The following is a 27,088-nucleotide window of genomic DNA, read 5'->3' as shown; positions in this document are numbered from 1 at the left end:
TGAGGGACGGAGTGGCCGTGTCGGAAGGCGCTTCTCTTCTTGCAGAGCATTTGTCCATCTTCTGCCTCCAGTTACCTCTGGGTTGTTGGTGTTCTTTTATCCCACGTGACACTTTGCAATGTGCTTGGTGACTCACTACCGGCCATTAAGTGGCATTAACTGTCTGCCTTCAGAGGTGAGTAATGACGACTCAGACCCGTGGGCGGCTCGGCCCCCAGGCGAGATGTGGGTGCCCGCGGGGGTGGAGGTGCAGGCAGGGGCAGGTGCGCAGGGCTGCGGAGCCTGACGTCCCCCCAGTCCCGGTGACACGGGGCCGCGTAAGCAGCACCAAACCCTCCACCAGGGAACTCCTGGCAGGACACGGGGGGGTCGGGGGGACAGGGGGAGCAGAGGCTTGGGAGCCGGGGGCGCTCCTGCTGGTGTGTGAGCCTGGGAGCCTCCTGCTCCCCCGAAATGGGAAGGAGCCCCCTGGTCAGTTGTGGCACCGAGACGATCCACTGAGCCCACTGAGCCGGGAGGGCAGGAGCCTCCTGTCCTAAATGCGGCCAAGGGTGGTCAGGACCGCGTCCAGCGGGGTGAGGGGGTGGGAAGGGGGCCTGTTAGAGCACCTGGGCCTTGTTAACCCCTGGTGTGGCTCCCCTCTCGCCGCGTCCCCAACGTCCTCGCAGGCCCCAGACCTCTGCTTTGCTGGCCTAGCAGGCCCGGCTGTACGGTGGCCCCAGAGCGTGAGCCCGCGTGGGCGCCCCGTGGGCTGTAGTACCTGCACAGATCACGGGGTGACTCAGGACGTGTGAGGGGGCCACCCGTCCAGGCAAAGGGGGCCGGTGCCTGCTGCCCCGTCACGGAGGCCGCAAACCACTCCGGGGGGGCCCGCCCTCCAATATGTGGACCCCAAGCCCGCTTGCCGACGGGTGGACCTGCCGGGCCCTATGCCAGCTCCTCGGCGGGTGATAGAGGCCCCGTGGTCTGACGCGTCACCGCCTATGAAAGGTTCCTGCTGTGACGAATGCGCACCACCCCAGGAGCTCACCCAGCAGGACTGCATTTGTCACAGTGCAGAGGCCCGAGGTCCAGCCAACCCCCAGGAGCACCCGTGCAGTCCTCGAACTCGGTGACTCGCTGGTCCTTCCTGTCCTCAATAGCACAGCCCAGGGCTTGGCCCTGCGGGGGAGGGGACAGGCCTCCTGCCCTGCTCTCGCGTGCCCACCTACATCATAAACGCAGGGGGACACAGATAAGCAGCTGGCACAGGTGAGCGCAGGGGCCACAAGCGTGGTTTGCAGGGTGAGGGCGGGCTGGAGGTGCAGGGGGCAGTCGAGGCTGTGGCGCAGACCCGTAGGCCGTCCTCTGCCCAAGGCCGTCCTCTGCCCGCAGAATGCTCTCCTCATCTTTCTTTCCTAAGGATTTCAACTGATTAGGTGTGGCCCACCCACACTACAAGCAGTGATCGGTTTTACTCAAAAGTTTACTGATTCGGACGTTACTCTCACCTAAAAGGTGTCTTCGGGGCAACGTCTAGGCTGCTGTTTGACAGAGCTGGGTACCATGGCCCGGCCACCGCAACACAGAAACGCAGCGCCTCACACAGAACGCAGCACGTCACGGCTGCCGTACTCCTGGTACGTTCAGATCCACGATGTTGGGCCTCTGTGGACTGCCCCTTGCACCGTTGCCTAATATCCCTGTTCGTCCCTGTGAACGCTTTCGGTCTTGAATTCCTCCTTGGAGGCCACTGATTGGCCAGTCTTGTCATTTTTGAATTTCAATTTTCAGATGTTGTGCCCTTTGACCTCTACTTCTCATCAGTTGGGGAGCATTTACTGTAAACAACACTTTATTGGATTTTTAGTTTTACCCCAACCTTACAGGCTTTTGATGGAAAGTTCAGCCTGTTCCCTTTATTTAAAAAAAAAAAAAAAAACGAAAGCCGACATGCATGGTTTTATTTATTTCGCTTCCCTTTGTGTTTACCTGGACTGAACTTTGTTACCGCTGTCATTTCCTCCTTCCTTAATTTCGCTTTCCTGCTCGCTCTCTACACCGCCGGCCACCCCCCCCCCCCCAAATGCAGAAGTTCTATTCTGCTTTTTTTCCAGGACTTGCCTCTCCCAGTTCCTGATATTTATAATCACACTGCTTCTCCCCCGTGATCGTGATTGCAGGAACAGGCGCAGTGGCCGCAGCCCCAGAGCCTCCCCTGTCCCACCCGGTCCCCTGCCCCGGCGCCTGCCCTCACCCAGCAGCAGATGCAAGGGAAGGGCTCCACTGCCCCTGCTCCTCCGACCCCAGGGGCGGCCGAGATTGCTTCTGTGTTTCCTCCCAGACGCAAGTGGGTTTCCCTGAGAGTACGTGGCACAGATTTCAAGAATCCTTACTTAGCGATTATGGTACAAAACCCCAAGCATATTTAGATAAGCCTGAGTATTCTGCAAGGCTCACAGCTCACCACCATTTCCTGTTCTCCGCTCCGCTCTCTTTCACCATCTCCGCTGTAGTTGACTTGGCGACCGGACCTCCCGCAGGGACCCTCTGTGCGTCTTGGTCTTGCTGTGGGGATATTTTCCATCTTGTTCCCCAGCAGAGGAATTCATTATAGCGTGTGGGGGTGGGGGGGGGGGAGGCTTGTTGATCAGATAAACGGAGTCCCTGGAAGTTGTTCTCAAGTCCCGCAGGAGCTAGCACCACGCTGACTCTCCTGCCTTCGGGTGTCACTGGTTCTTTTTGGAACTCTGTAGGACTCCCTCCCTTTCCGGGACGGTAGAGCTTCAGCCCCAGACACGCGCCTCCAGCCTTTCTCGCACTCCCAGCCATGCGGCTACGCCTCCTGGGACTGCCCGCAGCCCCTCGCTTTCCCCTGGAGGATCTCCACATGCTTTTCCTCCATCTCGGAAGGTATTTGCTCCACGTCATCAACCCATTTGCTCATTTTCCTTGCCTCGAGGGTTGTCCTTCTGAACCTGCCTGTGACTCCAAGCAGCAGGTTAAGTGCCTCCAGGCTTGGCCTGGGCTGCTTGGCCCTTACCCTTCCTCTGCTTATGAGACCCCTCAGAGGGGAGGGTCTTGGCTTCTCTGGGCTGTGTGAGGCCCGTAGGGACCGGGCGTGGTGGTCACCCCCCACCCCCCCCGCCCTGGGTGGAGGAGGAAAGAGTCGGCAAGGCACTCCCAAGTCCCTGGAGGAAGGCCGTCTGCCCCAGCCTCCCGGGTGTGAGGAGGCCTGCCGGCCCCCAAGCCTGGGCTGCCTGAGTTTTCCGGGTGGGCCCCCATCCTGCAGGCTGAAGGGGATGACAGGCGGGAAAGACAGTAGACGGGAAATAAAAGAGCTCATCCCGTGGGTTTTCAAGGAGCCTAAGGAGCCCAATAGACGACTGAGAGAGCAGATGCTTTTCAAAATTAAAAAAACCTGAGAAGTCTAGCCTCACTAGTTTCCATGGGAATGCATACGACAAAGGCAAGGAGACCATTTGTCACTTACTGTAGTGGGAAAAGGGTAAACCAGGTAGCTCCCCATGCCAGTGTGCACCCCTCAGCGGTGCGCCGGAGACAGTAGTGAGAGATGGGTTTTGGTAAAAATGTACCTAGAGACCTGATAAAGCCTATCAGGATCAGAGCTTCTGTTTCCAGGACTTTGCCCTACTGAAGCAGGCATGTGTGCACACGTGTGGTGTCACCGCAGGGACCTTTGGAAACCCCTTCTTCAATATGCACCGATCCCAAAACGTGGACAGTAATAGTCCTTGAGTGATTTCTTTCTTCTTTCTACCTTTTGCAATTCTCCAAGTTTTCTGTCATCAGTACATTACAAGAGGCGGAAGATTTCTATGCGGCGTTGGGCAAATAACCTTCTATGCCTGAACCTCAATTTTCTGATCCATGAAAATTAGCCCCATGCCACTTGCCTCAATGCCACACTCATTAAGGATGCAGTGAAAACCCTCAATGCGTGAAAGGCCCCCAAACTGAGAACCTGGGGCAGAGGAGGTGCTGCTCGGTACCCATTTCCTTCCTTCCCCTGTGGGCCTCAGAGCCTTGGATGAGAAGGGGGGCAGCTGGAGCATCAGATGAGGTGACTATTAGGAACCACGCGGCTCTGACGAAAGCCCTCGGGGCTGTGTGTTCTGTGTATACAATCCACCCTCAAAACCGTCTGGGATGTTTTGGCTCCCCACCTGTTGGTGACATATCTCTGGCAGTCACTCTGAAACGGGTTCTGTAATGATGACCCAGGACAGGCATCAAGCTTGGCTACAAGGACCAGACACAGAGCAGATGCAGCCCTCCCCCCGGGGTGGGGGTGAGCACCAGCCAGGAGAGCCTGACTCGGGGATAGACCTTCACCCCCACCTGCAAACTACACCTTCTCAGACCTAGGGCACCACCGAAAGAGGAGGGTTTCCAAACTGCCTGAGCCTTGCACCATCCCCGGGGCTGATGTGTTAAACAAATCTCGTAATTACCTTGTAAAAAGCGTGCATCTAGCTCCGTGCATTTAAAGCTGCACTTGGAAAAAAAAAAGAAAAAAGGAAAAAAAAAAGCTGCACTTGGTGACTTGCACACATTTAAACGGGCCATTTTCTCTATCCCTCCTGCTGAATGAGGGGAGCCCTCTGGGTCTCTGGCAGGGCTGGAGCTAAGCGGTGAGGTGCCCAGCAGGCCCTGTTAATGTGGCCATAGAAATGATCATGAGGGGCATCCCTGGGGGGCTCAGCTATTTGTTGCCGGCTTCTGCCCAGGGCGTGACCCCAGGGTCCCGGGATGAGTCCCACATGGGGCTCCCTGCATGGAGCCTGCTTCTCCCTCTGTGTCTCTGCCTCTGTCTCTCTCTGTCTCTTATGAATAAATAAATAGAATTAAAAAAAAGGAAGAAAAGAAATGATCATGGACCTGAAGTTGGGGACGTTGGGGCCAGAGAGGTGGGTGAAAGGTGGCCCGAGTCTTGTGCAAGGGCCCAGCCACCTGTTAACAGATAGAGAGGCCAAGGGGCCTAGATCTGAGCCTGCCGCCTCGGGAGGGGGCGGGGCCTCGGGTACGTGGGGGCGGGGCCTCACTGGCGGGGGCGGGGCCGGGGCGGGCCCTCGCTGGGTGGGGCGTGGCTGCAGCCAGGCGGGGCGGAGCCGGGGCCGACTCGGTTCGGAAATTTTCGCTGTGGGCGGGTCGGACCCGCCAGGGAGCGGCCGGCGGCGGCCAGGCGAGGCGCCCCGTGATTGGCGGAGGCGCGCGGCGATTGGCAGGCGCGCCGGCCATTCCGCGGGCCGAGCCGGCGCCGCGTCTTCCGAGCCGCGTCGGGAGTGGAGGTCGGCCCGAGGCCCCGCCCCCGCGCTGGCCCCGCCCCCGCGCTGGCCCCGCCCCCGACCCGCCCCGTGGGGGCCGCGCTCGCAGGCGCTCCCCGCCGCTCCGCTCGCGTCGCCGGCTCCGCAGGCCCGTCCGCTCCACCCCGGGGCGTCCGGCTCTCGCGAGCAGCGCCGCGGCAGGCCCGGAGCCCGAGGGCGTCGCGCGGCCCACTCGCGGCCGGTGAGTACCCCGCGGCGGGCGGCGGGCGCTGGGAGGACAGCTGGGAGGCGCCGCCCGCCGAGGGCCTCAGTTTCTCCACCTGCGCAGCGGCCCCAGCGGGTCCCCGGGAGGCGGGGGCGGGGCCTGCCGGGGGGGGGGGGCGCCCTCGGGCCTCGTGGGGCCCCGCGGCTCCGAGCACCGGGAGGCGGCGGGGCGGGGGGGGGGACCCAGGGTGGGGGGGCGGGGGAGAGGGCGAGGGAGGGGGAGGGGGTCCCGCCCGCACAGCCCGGCGGGGGTCAGGGGGTCAGCGCGGCGCGTCCCGTCCCCGGGGCCCCTCCCGCTGCGGGGCGAGCAGGGGCAGCGCAGGGGCGGCGAGGCCCGGCCTCCCTCCTCCACGTTGGTCCTGTCGTGACAGGTGGAGACTTTGGGAGGGATGTCGCCCAGCCCTGGGGATGCGGGGAGCAAATCCCCCAGCTACGGGGTGTGGGCCTTTGCAGTGTCAGGGGAGCAGGAATCAGAGCCCCAGGGGCTGGGGTCAGCGGGGCAGCGGGGGCGCGGGGAGGCTGGGGCCTGACCAGGAGGAGATGGAGGAGGAAGCCCGGCCCCGCCCCTCACCTTGCACAGTGACCCCTGGCCCCCGGCCTGCTCGCAAAGGGCTCTCCCTGCTGCCGGCATCTGTCACTTGCGGGTCCTCGGGCACCCTCTCTGCTGCCCGTCAGGGAGCCTCGTCCACAGAAGCCCCGGGGCAGGCTCCCCGCTGTCCAGTCCTGGCCCCGCGTCCCCAGGGGCTGAGTCTCAGGGCAGCCCCAGGTGTCTGACCCGAGACTTAGAGGAGGGCTCCTCATATTTCTGCTCCTTAGGGGCGCCGTCCCCCACGCAGATGGACCTCTGAACACAGGGAGGGATGCTGGGAGACCCCACACCCGCTTTCCCAGGACGGAAGACTGTGTGGAGGGCTCCTTGCTCACACCTTCCAGCCCCTCCTGCTCCAGAGCTGGACAGGCCCCAGGGGCTGGCGACAGAGGGGTCCCCGGCTCACCCGTGGCCCAGGGGTACCCGAGCTCTGGGACGGACACCAAACCAGGGCCAGGATGATGATGCTAAGGATCATAGCAGGGAGGGAGCTTTATATGGCTCCTGCCCTCTCCCACGTCCCCAGCACTGAACGAGGCACCGCTGCTGTGGCCCCAGCCACAAGCCAGGCCGCCCCGCCCCCCTCCCCCCCCACGTTCAGTTGCGGACACTCTCCTCTCTTCTGGGCCCAGAGCCACAGGCAGATGCCCGCCCTGGACCAGGCCTCCTTAGCTTCCCCCGGACAGTCACCGGCCCCTTCCCTGGTGTCCCCGCCCTGTCCCCACACACCCCAGTGGTTCTGTAACTTTCACTTCCCTCTGGGCACCGTCCTCCTGCACTCCTGGCCCCACGCTGCACTCTGGCTCCGAGGCCCGGCGCCCATTCAGGCCCAAGGCTCCTGCCTCAGCTGCCCACACTCCCGGGGGTCACTTCCCAGCCTCCCGCCCCTTCCTGGCCACGTCGCAGGTCACTCTCCCTCAGCTGCCTTTTCTTCTGGGCAGTTCCCTGTTGGGGTGCCCACACTCCTCCGTTCCTCCTTCCTGCCATTCTTGCCTGCCTCACGCCTGCTTGTCCTGAAGGCTGAGTCAGGGCCTCCTTCCTCCGACCCTACCTTGCTTCCCAAAGCTGAGTGAGAACCCCCCTTGGGGTGCCTGCGCCCCAAATGCTGCTCCGTCTTTGTAGCCACCTGTTTAGGTGTCCTCCCCCTGGGCATGAGCTGCTCAGAGGCTAGCCCTACAGAAGCGCTCTGGGGCAGGGAGGCCCAGCACAGTGCATAGCAAGGGGTCGTCCCGCAGTCCGGGTGTGCTGACCCGCCGGGGCCGAGTGCAGAGCAGGGGCCGGGCGTGCAGCACGGGCTCGGCCCCTGGGCGTCGTGCATGGCTGTCCTTGACCAAGGGTTGGGCATTCCCTCCTGCTTCCCACTTTCTGTGAACTTGGCACATTGAGTGGAGTCGGAATGTTCCTTGCTTGGGCCCTTAATACTCTGGGGCAAAAATAGGTATCTGGGAGCCTCCAAGGGCTCTGTGCCCTTGTCTTGAGGAGCAGCCCTGTGCCTGGGGCTGGGCTGGGCCGCGCTGGAGCAGACCTCCCAGACCTTGGGAACCCCCAGCCCTTTCACTCAGGGCTCAGGCACAGATGTGTTTTAAAATCTACTTTGTTTTAATTTCCTTTTTTTTTTTTTAAGATTTTATTTATTCATGAGAGACACACACAAAGAGGCAGAGACACAGGCAGAGGGAGAAGCAGGTTCCATGCAGGGAGCCCGACACGGGATTCGATCCTGGGACCCCGGGGTCACGGCCTGAGCTGAAGGCAGATGCTCCACCGCTGAGCCCCCGGGGCCCCCAACTTTGTTTTAATTTCCAAAGCCGTATACAACTGTTAGAGAAAATTAGGGAAATACGTTTAGGAAAAGAATAGACTAAAGCCGCGCATCATCCGTGCACCCAGAGAGAGCCAGTCCTAACAGGCCAGGGGGCACCTTCTTTCCTCTTTTCTGCAGGGAGCTTTTTCCTTTCATTCTCAAGACACTGGAGGATAATTCTCAGGCTGCTTTAAATCCCGTTTAACAGTGTTGTACCAACAGCCGGCTGCACCTGGAATGTTTGTGTACAGGTCGCGGTGACGGTCTGCGGAGGTCGCCGCGGGTGGAGGGGCTGTAAGGAGCAGGGGTGCCCCTCTGCATGGTGCCGGTTTGCCCGAACGCCTGCGAGCGTCCCCGCCTACTTCCCTGGGCTGGGCTTCTGGTTCGAGGCTCTGGCCAGAAGGCGCTCAGCAACCTCAGAGCCTCAGGGCCTCAGAGGTGGGCTGCCCCCTCCCCGACCAGGGCAGCAGAGTGGGGCCTTGCTGCACACGGGTTAGAGCCTTTGGGGCAGAAGGCCACGCGTGGTCACTGTGCTGCACGTGTCCAGAGTCGCGTGGGCGGCAGCTCCTCAGCCGAGCTCCGCGGTGCCGGTAGTTTGTGTTTTGTTGGGATAAAAATATGACTTGGTGCTCACGGGGAAAGAATGCCAGCACTTTGCTTCTCTGGATCTTGCACAGTGACAGGCTCCGAGCGACGCCGCTCTGGCCGCAGGCGGCTGGGGGTGGGCTGCCCCCCTCTGCGAGGGCTGCGGGGATCTACGGGAAGATGCGCCTGTCCTGCAGCCGCAGTCTGGGGCCTGGGGGGGCTGCTCAGTCACACGCAGGGCCCCATGTCGCCCAGCCGAGGCTCTTCCCAAGGCCGGGCCGTCCCTGGTGCGGGCAGGGCGGCAGGTGTTCTAGGTGAAGGCAGGTGCCCCTGCCCTCAGGGTGCCCAGGATCACCAGGGAGAGAGCTTGTTATGGCAGGGAAGGCCAGACACAGCGAGTGCGCGGGGGGACAGCGTGTGACCGTCCCCGTGACCCCACCGTGCAGCGACTCGTCTTGTTGACCTTCATGTGAGAGGCTCTTCTGACTAACTCAGAGAACCTTCATGCCTTCCTACTCACCAAGATTTTACTCGAACTGGTCGCTTGACCGCAAGCGACGTGGGACCCCAGCCCGCAGGCACCTGCGCGTGCCCTGCGCCCCAGAGGACGGGTTTCTACGCACGTGCCCTGGTTCACCCCCCGGGAGATCCAGCCTGGGTCGGGGGCGCTGGGTGCTTTAATGTTTTAGGGTCTGCGGACCGCATCCTCGCCCTCATACCCTCAGTCCCCGGCCCGACACGGGGGTGTTACCCCCTCGTGCAGACCAGGAGGCCGAGGCGCACAGAGGCTGAGTGGCCCTGGGCCCGGGCACAGTGGGACTCGTGTCCCGTTGGCCCGCGCCATCCCTCCCGCCCGAGGCCTGGGGGCCACTACCCGTGGCAGGGGACCTTCCAGGAAGCAGGCCCAGGGCCCTCGGCTCGGCCGGCGTGGGAAGAGGGGCTGGCGTGCGGGGCGGATGGAGCGGGTGGGAGGCAGCTGGGGCTGGAACGCAACAGCCCCCACCTGGATACAGGCTCTGCGTGGGATTCCGGCTCCACAAGCCCACGGCCGCCAGCACGGCTCCACCTTCCCCACCCGCGTTTCCTCATCCGTGAAACAGGCCGAGGTTGGATTGAAGCTTAAGCCGCCTGCCCGTCAGGCACACCAGCTGGCAGTGGTGCCTGTACCCCAGGCTGCATGGGACGCCCCGGGAGCCCCCAGACACGCACCCATCCCTGCTGCTATTCATGATGCGGGGGCCTGGCACAAGTGGCCGTCCCCAAGGCCAAGGGGGTGGTGCTTGGCCTGGGGGCGGGGGCCGGGACTGGCCCCGTGGGGCCTACAGAGCAGACAGACGTGCTTGCCACCTTGCGTTGGGGGTGACCCGCGTGGCCCGGTGTTCCCGCCCACACTGGCTCCACACGTCCACGCGTGCGGCTGAAGCACGGGGTTTACGGGAGTCGCCTCTGTGTTTGGTCCCTAGGGCCTGCGGCCGGGGGGCGGCTGGGAGCAGCGAGCTAATGGCAGGGGGCTCCTGGGGCTGCCCGTGTCCCCACCACGCCCCAGGATGTCGCAGGACACAGATGCCATCCCTGGGGGCAGGAATGCCCAGACTGAAGTTTGTGGGGTTGTTCGGTGGACGGAGATCCCATGTTGGGTACCCACGGTGGCTGGGGGACAGGGCGGGCAGGGCCACGTGGCGCCTGGGCCCCTGCCCCTTCCTGCGTGACAGCCGTGGGCCGGAAGCCCGGTGGGCCCGCAGCGTGGCAGCTGGTGATGGAGCCAGGCCCGGGTGCCGCCTGCCGCGTCCAGTGTCATCTGGTCCTCGCAGCCCCGCACTGGGACACTTGTCCTGCCTACGTGGCCTGCCTGGCCTGCCGGGACCGCAGGGCAGCCCTCTCCCTGCTCCGCGCTCACGCTCCTGGGCTCGGCGACGAGGGCGGCCTTGGCCTTGATCCGGAGCGGCTCGCGGTGTCTTCTCAGAGTCTGACGGGCCACCCCGGGCCCGGGCACACGTTTTGCCTGAGTGCTCAGGGGCGCCTGGCCCCAGGTCCACCCGCCTGTGGGGCTCCTCCTCGAGCTTCCAGCTGGCTCTGTGTCCCTGGTGCTTCCTGCCATTCTGCCGTGGGGTCCCCTGACTGAGCCCCGCCCGGGTCCCCGAGGGCCGCAGAACCCTCATTCCCTGTTCCTGGGCCTCTGCCTGCACCAGGCTGCGCACCACTCACCTGCCCAAGCCATCAGCGGGCCCTCCTCCCACCCCTCCTCCCACCCCTCCTCCCCACCTCCCCGCCTCCCTGCCTCTCCCTCCTCCCCACCTCCCTGCCTCCCCCTACCCCTCCTCCCACCTCCTCCACCCCTCCTCCCTGCCTCCCCCCACCCCACCCCTCCTCCCCTCCTCCCCCTCCTCCTCCCACCCCTTCTCCCCGGCTTCCCCCACCCTTCCTCCCTGCTTCTCCCCACCCTCACCCCTCCTCCCCACCCCTCCTCCGCATCTCCCTGTACCCCTCCCCCTCCCAGCCCCCAAGGCCTCCCCTCCCATCCCTCTTCTCTGTCTTCCCCTCCTCCCCATCTCCCTGTACCCCTTAACCCCTTCCAGCCCCCCAAGCCCTCCCCTCCTCCTCCCCTCCCCACCTCCCCTTCCTCCCTTCCACTTACCTTCTAACATTTATGAACTTTTTCTCTGTGTTTGGTTCCTTCTGGGGGCTCCAAGGTCATCCTTCCCGCCCTCCCTCAGGCTTCTGGTGAAGGCTCATGACCCTCTGTGGCCCGTGGTTGCAGCTGCATTTCCTGTCCCCAGCACCATCTTCACGTGGTGCTCTTTCTGTATCCCTGTTTCCTTCCTCCTCTTGTCAGGACACTGGTCATGGGATCGGGGCCACCCACAACCAGGGTGATCTCATCCCAAGATCCTTAATCACACCTGCAAGTAGGGTCACTTTCATGGATGGGGGTGGACATACGACATGCAGGCCACCCTTCCTCCCGGAGCCAGACACCGTGCTCAGCTCCGTGTGGAGCATCTCACTGGAACCTCACAAGGTTGCACCGTTCCTGCCACTCAGACGAGGACACTGGGGTCGCATGGCGCGTGCCCGGTGAGGCTGGACTCCAGGCCTCGGGATGGAGGGCCCAAGCTCATGACTGCTGTGGGGCCTGTAGAGCCGGTGGCCTCGAGGGAATTTCTTCCCTCGGTTTCCTCATCTGTTAAAGTGGGAAGGTCTAGGTGACTATTGTGAGGTCAAGGAGATCCCTCATAGACCAGGAGGCAGCCCCCACCCATCCCTTTCCTGTCCCCTCTCCAGCTGGGCCTGGCACCTTATGTCTGACCCTTGGCTTTTCTCTCGGGCAGGATGGACGCCAGCACCCCCCCTACGAGCCCCTCTGGCCCACAGCCTCCACCACCGCAGCCCCAGGCCCGCTCGCGGCTCAATGCCACTGCCTCGGTGGAACAGGACGAGAGGGGGGCGCCCCGTGCTCCGGGACCAGACGCTGCCAACGCGGCTGCCCCTGCTGCAGCCCGGGCCCCAAGTGCTCGGAGCCAGGAAAGGGCGGACAGAGCAGGTAAGGGGCTGGGGCTGCAAGCTGACCATCCTCAGTGCCACCAGCGCTGCGTGAAGCCAGGTGAGCGAGCGGCGAGTCCGGCACGTGGCCTCCTGCGGGGCAGGTCCCTCGGGCCCTCCCGGCGATGAACAGCCTGGGGCCTAGCAGGTGTCACGGTCCCGTTTATCTATGACGTGACAGCTCAGCGCCGACCTGCACATGCCCTGGGCCAGCGGGCGGTCCCCACCAGGACCACGGGGGGCAGGAGGGCAGCCCCTCCATGCGGGTCCCACCCAGTGTGGGGAAGCCCATGTACCCCTGCCCATCATGGCCACCCCTCAGGGCCGTTGGGCCAGGCAGTCCCCTTGGTCCGGGAGCAGCAGGGACACTCCCCTCTGGGACCAGCTGCCACCTGGAGTCGCCTGGGTCCAGGTCCCCAGTGCCCTGTGGATCACTGTCCTCCATCCTCAGGCCGGTCTGCTTGGGGCAACCCCCACCCAGGTCTCTGCTCCCCTAGGGACCTTCCAGAGGCAGGGGTGAGGTGGTGTGAGGACCGGAGTGGGACAGAGGGTTCACGGAGCCCCTCGGTGAATCTGGGCAAGGTGCTAGGGCTTGGTCATGGGGCCCCTTGGTGAATCTGGGCAAGGTGCTAGGGCTTGGTCATGGGGCCCCTTGGTGAATCTGGGCAGGGTGCTAGGGCTGGGTCATGGGGCCCCTTGGTGAATCTCGGCAGGGGTACTAGGGCTTGGTCATGGGGCCCCTTGGTGAATCTCGGCAGGGGTACTAGGGCTTGGTCATGGGGCCCCTTGGTGAATCTGGGCAGGGTGCTAGGGCTTGGTCATGGGGCCCCTTGGTGAATCTCGGCAGGGGTGCTAGGGCTTGGTCATGGGGCCCCTTGGTGAATCTGGGCAGGGTACTAGGGCTGGGTCATGGGGCCCCTTGGTGAATCTCGGCAGGGGTACTAGGGCTTGGTCATGGGGCCCCTTGGTGAATCTGGGCAGGGTGCTAGGGCTGGGTCATGGGGCCCCTTGGTGAATCTCGGCAGGGGTACTAGGGCTTGGTCATGGGGCCCCTTGGTGAATCTGGGCAGGGTGCTAGGGCTGGGTCATGGGGCCCCTTGGTGAATCTCGGCAGGGGTACTAGGGCTTGGTCATGGGGCCCCTTGGTGAATCTGGGCAGGATACTAGGGCTGGGTCATGGGGCCCCTTGGTGAATCTGGGCAGGGTGCTAGGGCTGGGTCATGGGGCCCCTTGGTGAATCTCGGCAGGGGTACTAGGGCTGGGTCATGGGGCCCCTCAGTGAATCTGGGTAGGGTACTAGGGCTGGGTCATGGGGCCCCTCAGTGAATCTGGGCAGCGTGCTAGGGCTGGTTCATGGGCCCTTCCCTGAATCTGGGCAGGGTGCTAGAGCTGGGTCATGGGGCCCCTCCCTGAATCTGGGCAGGGCACCAGGGCTTGGTCAGGCCTCCATCCACCTCCTGCTCCCCAGCGCAGCCCTCAGTGGCCACGGGCGGCACAGGTGAGTCAGGTGTGCCCCGACCCCAGCCGGACACAGTCGGGGGGCCGCAGAGGGAAGCCTAGGGCTGGGAGGGCTTGTGCTCTGGTCCCCGGGGCTGGGTGGCGGGACCCTGCTGTGTGGGAACAGGGGAGGCCCGAGTGAGTGAGTGGGGGGGGCTGGCAGGAAGGGGCGCCCCCCGGTCCGGGGTGGGGTACGGCGGGGCCCACGAGCCCCGGGCCCCCAGTCCAGGTGGGGGGCTCAGGAGGATAATGGGGCTGCGTCAGGCCTGTCATGGAGACACAGCCGCTGGGGGGAGCCGTCGACCCCCAGCCGCCACTGACACTGTTCCTGCTCTAGGGGCCGCAGGAGGCAGTGCTTGGGCCTCACTTGGGCACTTCAGGCCTGTGGCTCGTGGGGAGACAGTCTGGTACCACACGCCTTGGGGTGCCTCACCCCACGATTTCCCTGCGTCTTCCTGTCGCCCTGCCTGCCAGGCGCCCGCAGGCTCCCATTCCCACGTGGGGCTCTTGCCGGCCCACCCAGAGCTCCGGTCCTGCTGCCGCGCCTGGGGTGCTAGAGCCCGGCACCCAACACGCGGACTCTCAGTGGGAGCAGAAATGTCCCGAACTCCACTCTCCTTGCCGTGCATGCTGCCAGCCGACCGGGCGTCGGGCCCTTCTGTGCAGGGGCTGCGCCACATGCAGGCAGGGAAGTGGGCTGTGGTCTGTGGTGTGGGCACCTTGGGGTGTAGAGTCCACGCTGCATGTGGCGCTGCCCGCGGTCTGGCTCCAGGGCCAGCTCTCCGTGAGCCTCTCCCAGCTGGGCCCCCCCCAGAGCTCGCGTCTGTCCCCATGCACCGCGACTCACAGGTCGTCGGGCCTTGGGATGGGCCAGGAAGGGCCAGCGACAGCCGCCGTGGGACCCTTGGGCTGCGTGCCCTTGAGGGAGTCAGGAGGCCGCAGGCACCCGCGTGTGCATCTGTGAAGGGCGAGAGCACCGCAGCCGTGAGGAGTCGCGCGGGGGTCGCGCCGGTGCCAAGACTGTGCGCGTCAGGTGACATTCCTCAGGCCCCCGCGCATGCAGGCGGGTGCTGAGTCGGGCCCCCACCCCGCGGGCACCGATACGCTTCCTGAATGTCCCCAGGCCGCCTGGCCCCGGTTCAGACCTCCTGGGACCCCCCCACCCCCCGCCCCGAACTCCTGTTTGGTAACTGGTGTTCCCGTGAGCTCGGGGCCGTGCGTGTCCACCGCCCGTGTGTGCACACGTCTCCCGGGAGAGCCTTGTTGGCTACAGCCCAGCTGTGAGCACGTGTTCAGGAGCCGGGGTGCGGCTGCTTTTGCCACGTGCTCCATCCCCGCGGGCGCCCAGGACGCGGGGACCCCCGTATCCCTAGGCTTGGCAGGAGGCCTTGCTCCCCCAGATGGCCTGCACAGTTGACATAGTCCAGCACCCTCTGCCCCAGGCCACACCTGCGCTGCCCTTTCTCCTTCCTCTAGAGGCCGCTGCTCGAGACGACCGCTGCCAGCTCAGCAGTGCGCCCGTGCCGCTCAAGCCCCCAACAAGCACCTGCTGTGGGTGTCTGTGTGTACCCCGTGGCCGGCCCTGTCCCTGGTCCCCGTCATACCCCCTCACGGCGGCCAGTGCGGGAAGCTCTGTGTGGCCCCATGTAGAGACGACGACGCAGAGGCACAGGTGTGCCCCAGTGGCCAACGCTGAGTGACCCGAGGCTCCAGGTTAAGGGTGGCCGCGCCCGGCGGAGATGGAGCCTGGTGGCCTCGGGCCTGGGGCTCCCCTGCACAGGTCACATGGGGCCACGGCCTGGTTTATTCCAGAAACGCGGCCTGTCCTCGGGTGCTCTGGATCCCTGCATCTCCTTGAAAGGTCACCGTGTTCTCCGCTGTTTCCGAGGCCTCCGGGCCGCTGAGGGGTCCTGACCCGGGGCTCTCGGCCACACACGCCTCGCAGCTGCCGAGTACAAAAGCCAGGGCTGGAAACACACTTGGTTTCAATCTGAGTGTGCAAACGTCCCGGGAAGGCAGTCAGGACTGCAAGTTTCACATAAGAGTCAGGAAACAGCGGTGGCCTGTTGGCCGCCTGTCCCCAGGAGCAGGAGAGACACCGGCCTGGCGGTCCTGCGGGGTGGGGTCCCACTCCGTGTCCTCCGTGTCCCCGCCAGCCCTGCACAGCCCGAGAGCGCGTGCCCCTGCTCCTTCCTCACCTGCATGTCTGCACGGGCAGGGAGTAGCCAGGTAGGCACCTCCAGGTCCCAGGGAGCGGGAGTGAGGCAGCACCACCACCCAGCTGGGCCCCCTGCATTAGCCCCCGGCTTCTCTAACTCAGTCAGACAAACCCGGGGGATGGCGAGAGCTGGGTCCCACCCGGCCCTTTCCTACAGCACCACCCCCACCCCCCAACCCTTTCCTACACCCTCCCTCTCCCCATGGAGGGCGTCCTGGGCGGGCCTGGGGCCCAGGCGGGTACAGGCGGGTGCAGGAGGTGCAGGGGGAGGCAAAAGCTGAGCTGGCACTGCTGCCTGAATTCGGCAGGTCGTGCCCGCAGGTCAGGTGCGCGCCCCTCTCTGAGCCGCGCCTGGCCGCGCGGTTGCATGGGGAGCGAGGGCCCGGCGCCCGTCCTGCCCCTCCCACCCCCGGTCTGCGGGTGCTGACCGCCAACCAGGGAAGACGTGGCCTCGGTGGCTCAGCCCCAAGGCCCCGGGCATGAGGGAAGGGCGACGCGCCGAGGCCACGCCGGGCAGGGCAGGCAGCGCGCAGTCCCGGGGCACAGGGCGCCCGCTGTGTTCCGGCCGCGCCTCTGCAGGCCCCAGGGAGACACGGGCCCCAGACGCTGGGCTGGGGGCCCTGGTGAGAGGCCCGGGGGAGTCCACGGGAAGCCGGCCCTTGGGGGGTGGCACAGACTCCCGGGGGTGAGGGGCGCGTCCCTGCTGAGCGGGAGGCCTGCAGTGAGGTGAGCGTGCGCATCCCACGGGTACCTGGGGTGCCCCGGACCTGCCACCCGCTGAGGAGGACCGTGGGCCCCGGACACGGACGGGGACACAGCCTCTGTGCTTCCTGCCCGAGGCCACTGTGGCCCCTAGGGCTGTGGGGCCGGGCTCCCAGGGCCCTGCAAGTCAGAGGCCGCCTTGGGAGGCGGACCGCAGCATGCCCTGCATGCTGGGACCCTTCGGGGAGCGCAGCCGGACCTGCGAGAGAACAGCCCAGAGGAAAACACACGCAAGGGTTGGCGGCACCGTGGGAGGAGACTGGGGGACGTGGGGGGTGACACACAGCCTGCAGCTGAGCGCGGCCTCCTGAGCCCTGGGGGTGCTGTGGGCGCCACGGTTACCGTCCAGCGTGGGGCCCGTGTAAGCGTGCATCTGAGTGTGTGCACCGACGCTGACCTCCCAGGGCCACGGGACGCCGACGCTGTCTGGCAGGCATGCGCCCGTGTTCACCAGGGCTCAGGTGCCCCGTAGGTCTGGGCTTCCACGCCGGAGCCGGGATCTTTCTGGAGCCCCCCCTGAGCAGGCCTGTGCCCGGGGTGAGCGTGGGCCCTTCCTGCCGCTCAGAGCTGCGGCCGAGGTTTGGCTGCTGCACTCCAGGGCACCTGTGTTGCCCGAAGGCCGCGTTCCAGCATATTCCGTCCACATCCACCCGAAGTCAGTGACGGCCCGGGTTGGCTGTGGCCTGCAGGCCTGACGCACTCCTGTCTTGCATTACTCAAGGGCCCATGAAGGCAGATGTGGAGGTGCCCTTTGGAGACGTGCTGGAGAGGGCCAAGGCAGGGGACGCCAAGGCGCAGACGGAGGTGAGCCCGCGTGCCGGGGCCCAGCCCTGGGAGCCGGGGGCCCCTCTGGGGGTTCCTCCCAGCCCGCCTGGGGCTCCCCCTCCTCCTCCGGGAAGCCCTCCGTGCCCCTCCTGTTGGCCAGGATGGGGCCACACCATCCCTGGGGTCCCCCACGGGCTAGCGGGCGCAGATGCCACGGGGCTCCCTGGCCCGGACACACACGGGGCACCTTGGGGTGAGGCTTCAGTGGGTTCTTGCCGCAGGCGGGGAAGCACTACCTGCTCCTGGCGGGCACCGGGGACGAGGAGCTGAACAACTGCACGGCTGTCGACTGGCTCATCCTCGCTGCCAAGCAGGGCCGGCGCGAGGCTGTCAAGCTCCTGCGCAGGTGCCTGGCCGACAGGAAAGGTGGGTCCGCGGGAAGTCGCGCAGGTGCCCGGCCCCAGGGGCGCGGCTTGCCCATCAGGTGACGGCGGGGAAGTCCCGGGGAAGTCCGCACTGCTCGGCAAGAGGTGCGGATCCGGTTTCGCCATGGTTGGCGGTGCATGCCATGGGCCGTCCCTGGGCGCGTGTTGGCGTCCTCAGCGCCCCGAGGAGGCGCCGCAGCAGAGCCCCCGGACGGCCAGCTCCTCGGTGCGTCGGCGCGAGGACCTGGCCCAGGTCAGGATGGACCTCGTGGCCGCCCGCATCTGGGGGCCACAGGCGGCGGAGACCATCGCTGTGGGAGGAGTGGGCGGGGGCCTGAGGCACGGGGGCCCTTCTGCTCCAGGAGCTTCAGGCTCGGGGAGATGGGAGCGCGTGTCACCAAGGGTTTTTTTAAACGACTTTTCCCCAGGCCGGAAAACTGCTTTGTGTTTGTTGTATAAAACTTGGAATATAAGTAAACAGGACACAAATGAGCCGTGACTTTGAAACGCAGACAGAAATGTTCTGAGTTTGCAGTATTTTCTCCTGGTTTGTATCATGTATTTAAGAGCCACGTTATCATGCAGAATCCCCATTCTTTGGAAGTGGGGCGGATGCCTTTGAGAGCGCGGGACGGCGGGTCTCCGTGGGCTCCCGTCCTGGGCAGGAGCAGGGGCTTTGCGCTGCCACTGGCCCGAGCCAGTCCGTGCGGCCCCCGCGGCTGCGGCCGGCGGTTCCCCGAGGCCGGGAGGGAGCCCGTGAGGCCCGGCGGAGCACGCGTCCTGCAGGGGGCCGGCCGGGGCCCCACGTGCCCCCCACACCCCCCTTTGTCATACCACGTGCTTCCTGGCCTGGAAAGAAATGTGCGCTCGAGGGGATGACTTGGAAGATGTTTGGAAGGATGGAAAGCCCTGTCCCTATCTCCGGGCTCACTGCCCTGGGCGGGGAGCACCGACAGCCCTGACAGTGGGGGGCGGGGGGGGAGGCAGCTCCAGCGCTTGCGGGACCCGGGCCCACCTCCCTCTGCGGTGAGCCGTCTCCTCGGGAAGGGCCGGCTGTGCAGGACCCGGATTTCCCAGCCGCCCTGGGGGGACGGAGCCTGGGAAGTGGGGGGACGAGGCGGGATGAGGCCTGTGATGCCTCCTGTGTCATAGGCATCACTTTTGAGAACGAGCAGGAGGTGAAGCAGCTCTCCTCTGAGACCGACCTGGAGCGGGCGGTGCGCAAGGCGGCCCTGGTCATGTACTGGAAGCTCAACCCCAAGAAGAAGAAGCAGGTGGCCGTGTCCGAGCTGCTGGAGAACGTGGGTCAGGTCAACGAGCAGGGTACGTGAGCCTTACGGGGCTGGGCCCCCCGCGGGGACCTCTGGGCTTCTCTGCTGGACACAGGGGGCTCCCCTGGGAGCCTACATGGGGTCCTGGGCAGAGACCCCCGAGTCCCCTCTAAGGCCCAGGCAAGCCCCTCTGGGTGTCGTCCTGTCCTGGGGGTGGCCTTCCCAAGCCCTGCTTGAGCTCTGGTGCAGTCCATGGGCAGAGCCACGGAGCTGGTCCTTCTCGGGGTGTCCTGCTCCTCTGGCGGGGATGGGGCGCAGTAAGAGGTGCGGCGGGGAGCGGGTCCCCGGATGCCCGGGCTTGTGGGGCACTGAGCCCACCGTGGCTCAACGGCCTCCCTGAGGCAGGCCTCCCCCAGCCTCCGCACCAGCGGCCAGCCAGGAGGACAAGAGGACAGGACGGCAGGGCAGCGGGCGCCCGGCCAGGAGTGGCCGCCCCATTTCCTGGGGCCCGACCCAACTGCCTCTGCGTCCCTGGGGGAGCATCCGCCTGCAGCCGTTGAGGAGGGATTTGTGCCCAGGGCCCCGCCCAGCCTTCTCTGGCCCCCCAGGGCTGCCCTCTGCCAACAGCACAGCAGCAGGGGCGGCCGCTAGGGAAGCCTTTGCCCCGCCCCCGCCCCGGGTCTCCGGGCAGGACCCCACCCAGCTAGACCCGCCGAGGACTGGCCTGCTCCCGGGCCGGGGTGGGGGACACTGCTGGGGTGAGCGCAGGGGTCCCGGAGGCCGGGGCTCGGGGGGCAGCACCCTGCAGAGGTGTGCCTGATGGGGCAAGGTTGGGGCTGCCACTGTGAGGTCCCGGAGCTTGCGGTGCCAGCTTGGGCCCCTGCTGCCCACGCGCCAGGCCGTTTCTGTGGCCCTTGGCCTCTGTTGCTCACACGCCTCCCGCCCGAGCCAGGCCTGCAAAGGCCCCGTGGTGCCCGGCCTCAGGAGGACCAGGGCTTGCCGGGCTGGGGCTGTGGCAGGTGGTGACTGCGACGCGAGGAGAGGATCCTCCGGTCCGGGCTCAGCACTCAGCTGCCCGACGTGGGCGCCAGGGCTGGGGGGACAGGGATAGGCCTGGTGGGAGCCCACTGTACTCCAGGGGACAGGTGTGCCGGGGGACACGGCCAGCAGAGGTGTCTGGGGATGAGTCATGCCGACCAGGGCACTTCTGCATGTCAGCGCAGGGTCAGCCTCGGGGCTGCAGGGTCCGAGCTGGCTGCCAGGGAGGTGGCCCCGACCGGCCCGTGGAGGACTCACAGAGGCCCCGGGGTCCCCAGACCCACAGCTGCCCTGAGAGGACTTACCTGCTTAGGTCGTCCATCTGTGTGTCACTTGCAGAGGGAGCGGCACAGCCGGGCCCCATCCCCAAGTCCCTCCAGAAGCAGAGGCGGGTGCTGGAGCGCTTGGTCAGCAGCGAATGTGAGTATGGCCTCCGGGCCCGCACCCGTGACCCCTCTGGCCAGGCGCCTAGGCCTGCGACCCCAGGCACCACGTCCACTCCCCGCTGCAGGGTCCAGACCTGGGGTCTGGGAGGCCTGATGGGTCCAGCCCGGTGGGGGCCGTGGGTGTTCTGGGCGGTGGGACCTGGCCCCTGCCCAGCGGATGCACCCGGTCCCAGCAGGGCCGCAGGACAGTCCGTGCAGGACAGCGGGACAGGGCGGTGTGTGGGCACCAGGGGGGCCGAGCAGGTCAGCAAGGATAAGGAGGCAGTCGGCCCCGGAGGGTCGGGGAGGGCGCGGGGGCACCCACAGGGGCGGGGGGCGTCCAGGCGGGAGACGACCTCACGTGCCCCAGGAGCAGCGGCCCAGCCGTGTGGACACACAGCTCTCAGGGTCCGGCACCCGTCCCGGAGGGGACCACACAGGAGGGACATGGGGCTGCCCGGCTCCTGCCCGTGCGCTCAGGCAGGCCTGGCTTCCTCCTGGTGCTGAGCCCACGGTGATGGTGGGAGTAGGGAGCCGAGCTGCAGCCCCAAGAGCTCCTGGGGCGCACGGACTGTGCAGAGGGCCCCCCCCACCTGGCTGCTCAGCAGGGTGCCCATCCCATGTTGTATGGCCTCCCTGGGGTGTTGGGCCGTGGGCGTCACGGACTCACCTACCTGCTCCGTTCGGGGAGGCAAAGCGCTGTGGGATGCCGGACAGCGACAGAAGCCAGCGCGCCGGACCATTCTGGGCGGTCGTCAGGCCGGGTCACCAGGAGCCCAGGTGCTCTCGGGGCGAAAGCCCTGTGCCCACAAGCCCGTGGGGTGGTGCCCCCGAAGGAGCCCAGCTCCACCCTCTCGACCACCCCTCCACTTCCTCGGGCCCCTGGAGCCAGACGGTCAGGGTCGGGGGCCGTGCGGCCCTGGCAGGCGTCCGTGGCGGGGTGCTCGGTGCCCACCAGCAGGCCAGCTCCCCTCCGGTGCAGTTCTCCGCCCTCCCCACCTGCTCTCCCAGCAGCCGCAGGCGTGTGCTTACTCCTCTCCTCCCAGAACCAAAAGGAGGAGACACCGCCCCCCTCGTTCCCATAGCAACCCGCCCAGTCCTGTGCTCCCCTTGGGCCACGGCAGGCAGGGGCTTCTGCAGCCCCCGGCTCCTCTCCTCTCTGGGCCCTGCCCTTGCCATCCCACCAGCACGGTTCTGTCCCAAGCTCTGCTGACCTGTCCTCGGGCCCCGTGCCTCAGCGGCCACCAGACACCAGATGCACAGCCCGGCCGGGCCCCTGGGCCCCGTCCTCCCGCTGGTCACCTCGAGGCATCTCAAGCCTCACCATCCACCTGCCCCTGCGCCCTGTGTGAAGTCTGGGGGTCTGGCAGTCAACTAGGCCAGGAGCCTGGACAGGCAAGCGCTGGGCTCACACGTCCCAGCTTCTGGCGCGCAGTAGGCCGTCGGGCGCGTGCTGAGCGGAGGGTCGGCAGGGCCGTGAGGCCAGGGCTGGGACGAGGCAGCAGGAGGCGCTGGTGGTGAGGGTGGCGCAGGGCCCGGGGCAGACCCTGGGCTTGAGGGCCAGGGCGGGGGTGTGGGGTCAGCGTGGCAGCAGGTGGAGGGCGCGGCTGGAAGCCGTCTCGGCTGCCCCTCTCCTTCTGTCCGCCCGTCCTCGCCCACTGTCTGTCTGTCGGGACAGAGCTTGCCAGGCTTCACCCTCCGCCGGGCCTCAGCCTGCACTCCCTGGCTGGCCGCCCGCTCGCGTGGGGTGGCCGGGTGCTCGCAGGGTGGGCGGACCCTGTGCCCTCTGTCTCGTGCCCAGCCAAGAGCCACATAGCGCCGGACGACTTCGTGGAGATCACCAAGAAGTACGCCAAGGGCATCATCCCCGCCAACCTGTTCCTGCAGGACGACGACGACGACGAGCTGGCCGGCAAGGGCCCCGAGGACCTGCCCCTGCGTCTGAAGGTGAGTGGGGCCGGGGGCTGTCAGCACCCGCCCGCCTGGCCTCCCCCGCGCCTGGGCCTGCCCTCCTCTGGGGCCCACGGCTTGTAAGGACCGTCCCCACGTTGTCCCTCGGATGCTTCCCCGCGCCTCTGCAGGAGGAAGGGCCGTGCTCTCCTGGAGGGGCCCGGTAAGCCTGGGCTCCGAGGCCGGGGCGCCGTCCTGCCCTGCGGCTGGCTCCTGCTCCTTTCTTAAAAACGTCTTTTATGGTCAGGGAACAGCCCGTTGTAATTTGCTGGACCTCGTCCGCGGGACAGTTCTCAGTTTCCCAGTTGGGGCCCTGAGAGTAGGGCTTGGACGGAAGCTCCCGGGGCAGAGCTGGGGCCGCGGCCCAGTGGTCCCGGCACCTCGCTGCACAGACATAGGCAGGACACGGCGTTCCACAAGCTTCACGGTCATTTTTTAGACGTCTCATTCCTCTGTTTGACAGAGCACGCTTGCAGAAGCAGGGGGAGCGGCGGGGAGCGGCAGGGGCAGCAGGCTCCCCGCAGAGCAGCGCGGGTGGTTGACATGCTGACGGGGAGCCCCGGTTCCCGTGCAGGGCTGCAGGTGTGTCCGGGCGTCCGGGTACCTGCACAGAGGGCCCAGGAGCCACAGCGGCCCGGGAGCTGCGGTGCGCAGCTGGCGCTCAGGGACCCCCGCCGGCCGTGTGGCCCTGCCTCCGTCTGGTCTGGTGGGCGGCACAGGTGCGCACTGGTCACCTGTGAGGTGGAGGCTGCTCCGGGCGGGCGGGAGGGTGTGGTCGTCAGCTGGGTCGTGCGGGGTCATCGGCCGGGGTGGGGGGGGGTTGTCAGCCGGGGTGGGTGGGGAGTCGTTGGCCGGGTGCTCGTTGGCTCAAGTCCTTGCCTGTTCCAAGGCAGGGAGCAGGAGGGCTGTCACCAGGGCCCTAGACGGAAGGTGGCTGCGCACACGGGTGCGTGAAGACAGGCTCACACATTCCCTAGTGTTTTAGGCCCCGATGTGCGCCCGGCTCCCCGCCTCTGCAGAGCGCACTCCGGTTCCTCCCAGGTGTCGTCTTCTCAGGCTGACATGTGACACCCCGTGCTGGTACAGTCACGTGGTCGTGCCCACCCAGGACGCCCCCAGGTTCTCCAGGCTGTGGCAGAAGTCGTCACGCCCCTGAGGGGGCTCCAGGCACCATCCAGGCTCCCCTGCCCCCCCGTGGGTGGTGCTGTGCCCTTGGGGACCCGCTGCCGCCCCTGCAGACCCCATGGAGGGCCAGCACCTGCGCCCCTGCCTCGCTTCCCCGAGCCCAGCAGGGCCACACCCCTCAGAGTTGTGCACGGCGCTGGAGCCCGGCCCGGGTGTCGGAACCGCCCTGCCCCCTGCCCTGGGCGGCCCCCCTCGCCGCCCCCCATCCCCCTTCGTTCTGTGCTGCGCAGAGGTCTGAGGGTCGCCCCCGCCCTTTGCACCGGGTGCAGGTTGTGGCAGTGGCCGTCGGGGCTGAGCGTGGGGCAGCACGGCTGCGTGCAGGTGGCGGCCAGTCTGCGGGTCCTCAGGGTCCCGGTCACTAGCCCGCTAGCCCACTAGCCCACTAGCCTGCGTGGCTCCCTTGCCCTCAGGGATGAACCCCGTCCCCCACAGGTCATGCTGGCCGAGCCCTCCTCCTGGCTCCCCACACCCGCTGCCTGCCCGGGGACGGTGCAGAGCCCTCCGCGGGCTCCCCTGCCCTTAGCCGACACAGGGGCAGGGGGCCAGGGGCCGAGGCTCGGGGCACCCTGGTTGCGGGGGGCCCACCCGGCGTGCCTGAGGGTGCTGAGGTCTCCAGGGGACGCTGGCTTGCAGGAGTCTGCACACCCGGCAGGTTGGGACGGGAGGGGGGCCAAGGATGGGCAGCAGAACCTGCAGCTCCGGTGCAGCTGGGGGACGGGCCAAGTGGACCGGAACGCGGGGACCCGCTGGGACCAGGGGACCAGGGGCCCAGGGGTGGTGGGCTCCCGCGGTTGGCAGAGCGCCGAGGGCGACGGGGCTCGGGTCGGCGTGCATCACAGCTGGTGTCCGTGTCCACACCTGCAGATGGTCAAGTACCCGTTGCACGCTGTCATGGAGATCAAGGAGTACCTGATCGACGTGGCCTCGCGGGCGGGCATGCACTGGCTGTCCAGCATCGTGCCCACCCAGCACATCAACGCCCTCATCTTCTTCTTCATCATCAGCAACCTGACCATCGACTTCTTCGCCTTCTTCATCCCGCTGGTCGTCTTCTACCTGTCGTTCGTCTCCATGGTGATCTGCACCCTCAAGGTGTTCCAGGACAGCAGGGCGTGGGAGAGCTTCCGCACCCTCACGGGCCTGCTCCTGCGCTTCGAGCCCAACCTGGACGTGGAGCAGGCCGAGGTCAACTTCGGCTGGAACCACCTGGAGCCCTACGTGCACTTCCTGCTGTCTGTCTTCTTCGTCATCTTCTCCTTCCCCATCGCCAGCAAGGACTGCATCCCCTGCTCTGAGCTGGCCGTCGTGTCCATCTTCTTCACCGCCACCAGCTACGTGAGCCTGAGCTCGTCTGCCGAGCCCTACACCCGGAGGGCCCTGGTGACCGAGGTGGCCGCCGGCCTACTGTCCCTCCTGCCCACCCTGCCCTGCGGCTGGCAGCACCTGAAGCTCCTGGGCCAGACCTTCGTCACCGTGCCCCTGGGCCACTTGGTCGTCCTGAACGTCAGCGTCCCCTGCCTGCTGTACGTGTACCTCCTGTACCTCTTCTTCCGCATGGCGCAGCTGCGGGGCTTCAAGGGCACCTACTGCTACCTGGTGCCCTACCTGGTCTGCTTTATGTGGTGTGAGCTGTCCGTGGTCATCCTGCTCGAGTCCACCGGCCTGGGGCTTGCCCGAGCCACCGTGGGCTACTTCCTCTTCCTGTTCGCGCTCCCCGTCCTGGTGGCCGGCCTGGCGCTCATGGGCGTGCTGCAGCTTGCCCGCTGGTTCCTGTCGCTGGAGCTCACCAAGGTGGCCGTCACTGCGCTGCTGTGCAGCGTCCCCCTGCTGTTCCGCTGGTGGAGCAAGGCCAGCTTCTCGCCGGTGGCCATGGTCAAGTCCCTGACGCGGAGCTCCGTCGTCAAGCTCATCCTGGTGTGGATCACGGCCATCGTGCTCTTCTGCTGGCTGTATGTGTACCGCTCGGAGGGCATGAAGGTCTACAACTCCACGCTCACCTGGCAGCAGTACGGCTTCCTGTGCGGGCCCCGGGCCTGGAAGGAGACCAACATGGCCCGCACCCAGATCCTGTGCAGCCACCTGGAAGGCCACAGGGTCACATGGACGGGCCGCTTCAAGTACGTGCGGGTGACGGAGATCGACAACAGCGCCGAGGCGGCCATCAACATGCTCCCGCTCTTCGTGGGCGACTGGATGCGCTGCCTGTACGGCGAGGCCTACCCGTCTTGCAGCCCCGGCAATGCTTCCACGGCCGCGGAGGAGCTATGCCGCCTGAAGCTCCTGGCCAAGCACCCCTGCCACATCCGCAAGTTCGACCGCTACAAGTTCGAGATCACGGTGGGCATGCCCTACAGTGGCGCCAACGGCTCCCGCGGCCCAGAGGAGGACGATGTCACCAAGGACATCGTGCTGCGGGCCAGCGGCGAGTTCAAGGACGTGCTTCTCGGCCTGCGCCACGGCAGCCTCATCGAGTTCAGCACCGTCCTCGAGGGCCGCCTGGGCAGCAAGTGGCCCGTCTTCGAGCTCAAGGCCATCCGCTGCCTCAACTGCATGGCACAGCTGTCCCCCGCCCGGCGCCACGTGAAGATAGAGCACGACTGGCGCAGCACCGTGCACGGCGCCGTCAAGTTCGCCTTTGACTTCTTCTTCTTCCCGTTCCTGTCGGCCGTGTGAGCCCGTCCCCGCCCGCCTCCCCCGGGCCGCCCGGCTGAGCGTGCGCCTGTGCCGACCGGCCTGCGGACACCTCTGGTCGCCGCCCGTCCCGGGCACCGGCACCACAGGAACTGCCTGCAGCGTTGGGAGTCGACATGGCCGAGAGCTGGCGGGGAGAGCACCTTCCAGGGGAGGCCCCGCCCACCCGCCCCTTCACTGTCCTGCACCGCTGGCGTCTCTTATTTATTGGGTCACTGCTAAGCCTCGACAGCTGTCTGCCTGAGCGGGGCTGGGGCAGGCAGGGGGCGGGGGGGGGAGGGGCGGCTCTGGGCGCTTGGGGCTCGCGGGTCAGCGTGCAGACGAGGGGCCGATGCACCCAGGATGGGGACTTGGACATGGGAGGCACCCGCGCCGTCCCCTCCTGCGCCGTCCCCGCCCGGCGCTCAGAAGAGTGTGGCCCCGCTCCATGCTGGACACAGAACGTCAAGGTCCAGATGCAGCTGAAATAAAAACACTTCACGAAACCTACTGCTGGTCTTTTCTTTATTTAAAAACACGGTTTTCCTGTACATTGCGGAGAGCAGGTGGCTCGGCTACGCTGATCTCACTGCCACAGTCGCCAGGAGCGGGGCTGACGCTCCCGGTGGCGGGCGACCCCCACCCAGCCCCGGCCAGGGTGCAGCCGGGGGCCCCGCTGCGCTTGGGGCCTGTGGGGTGGGGGGCACGCATGGTCCCGGGGACCCAAGGGGCTCGGCCCTCCTGAGACAGCGCTCGCCTGTGCCCCACGGTCAGGAGCAGACACGCGCTGGCGACACGTCGGTGAGGCCGTGGCCTGTGCTCGCTGCCGCACC

At 66.3% G+C, this 27,088-nt stretch overlaps 1 protein-coding gene across 5 annotated transcripts; it reads left to right on the top strand.

The window, feature by feature from the left end:
• WFS1 (wolframin ER transmembrane glycoprotein) lies at window positions 1–26,765 on the top strand. 5 transcript variants are annotated; one of them, XM_077847862.1, is made up of 8 exons: window positions 1–175; window positions 11,839–12,110; window positions 17,248–17,330; window positions 17,573–17,717; window positions 18,869–19,039; window positions 20,365–20,445; window positions 22,252–22,397; window positions 24,450–26,765. In XM_077847862.1, exons 2-8 carry the CDS (start codon window positions 11,840–11,842, stop codon window positions 26,256–26,258), a joined length of 2,706 nt encoding a protein of 901 aa, XP_077703988.1. In that variant the 5' UTR covers window positions 1–175; window position 11,839; the 3' UTR covers window positions 26,259–26,765. The 5 variants fall into 5 exon arrangements, with proteins under 5 accessions (XP_077703988.1, XP_077703987.1, XP_077703986.1 ...); XM_077847861.1 differs by lacking the exon at window positions 1–175 and adding an exon at window positions 5,359–5,508; XM_077847863.1 differs by lacking the exons at window positions 1–175; window positions 11,839–12,110 and adding exons at window positions 12,162–15,218; window positions 15,703–15,775.
• The last annotated feature ends 323 nt before the right edge of the window (window positions 26,766–27,088 follow it).

Source organism: Canis aureus, chromosome 14 (genome assembly GCF_053574225.1).
Source record: "Canis aureus isolate CA01 chromosome 14, VMU_Caureus_v.1.0, whole genome shotgun sequence".
Classification (NCBI taxonomy): domain Eukaryota; kingdom Metazoa; phylum Chordata; class Mammalia; order Carnivora; family Canidae; genus Canis; species Canis aureus.
The sequence above is the reverse complement of the archived record's forward strand: the minus strand, read 5'-3'. Positions and strand labels throughout refer to the sequence as shown.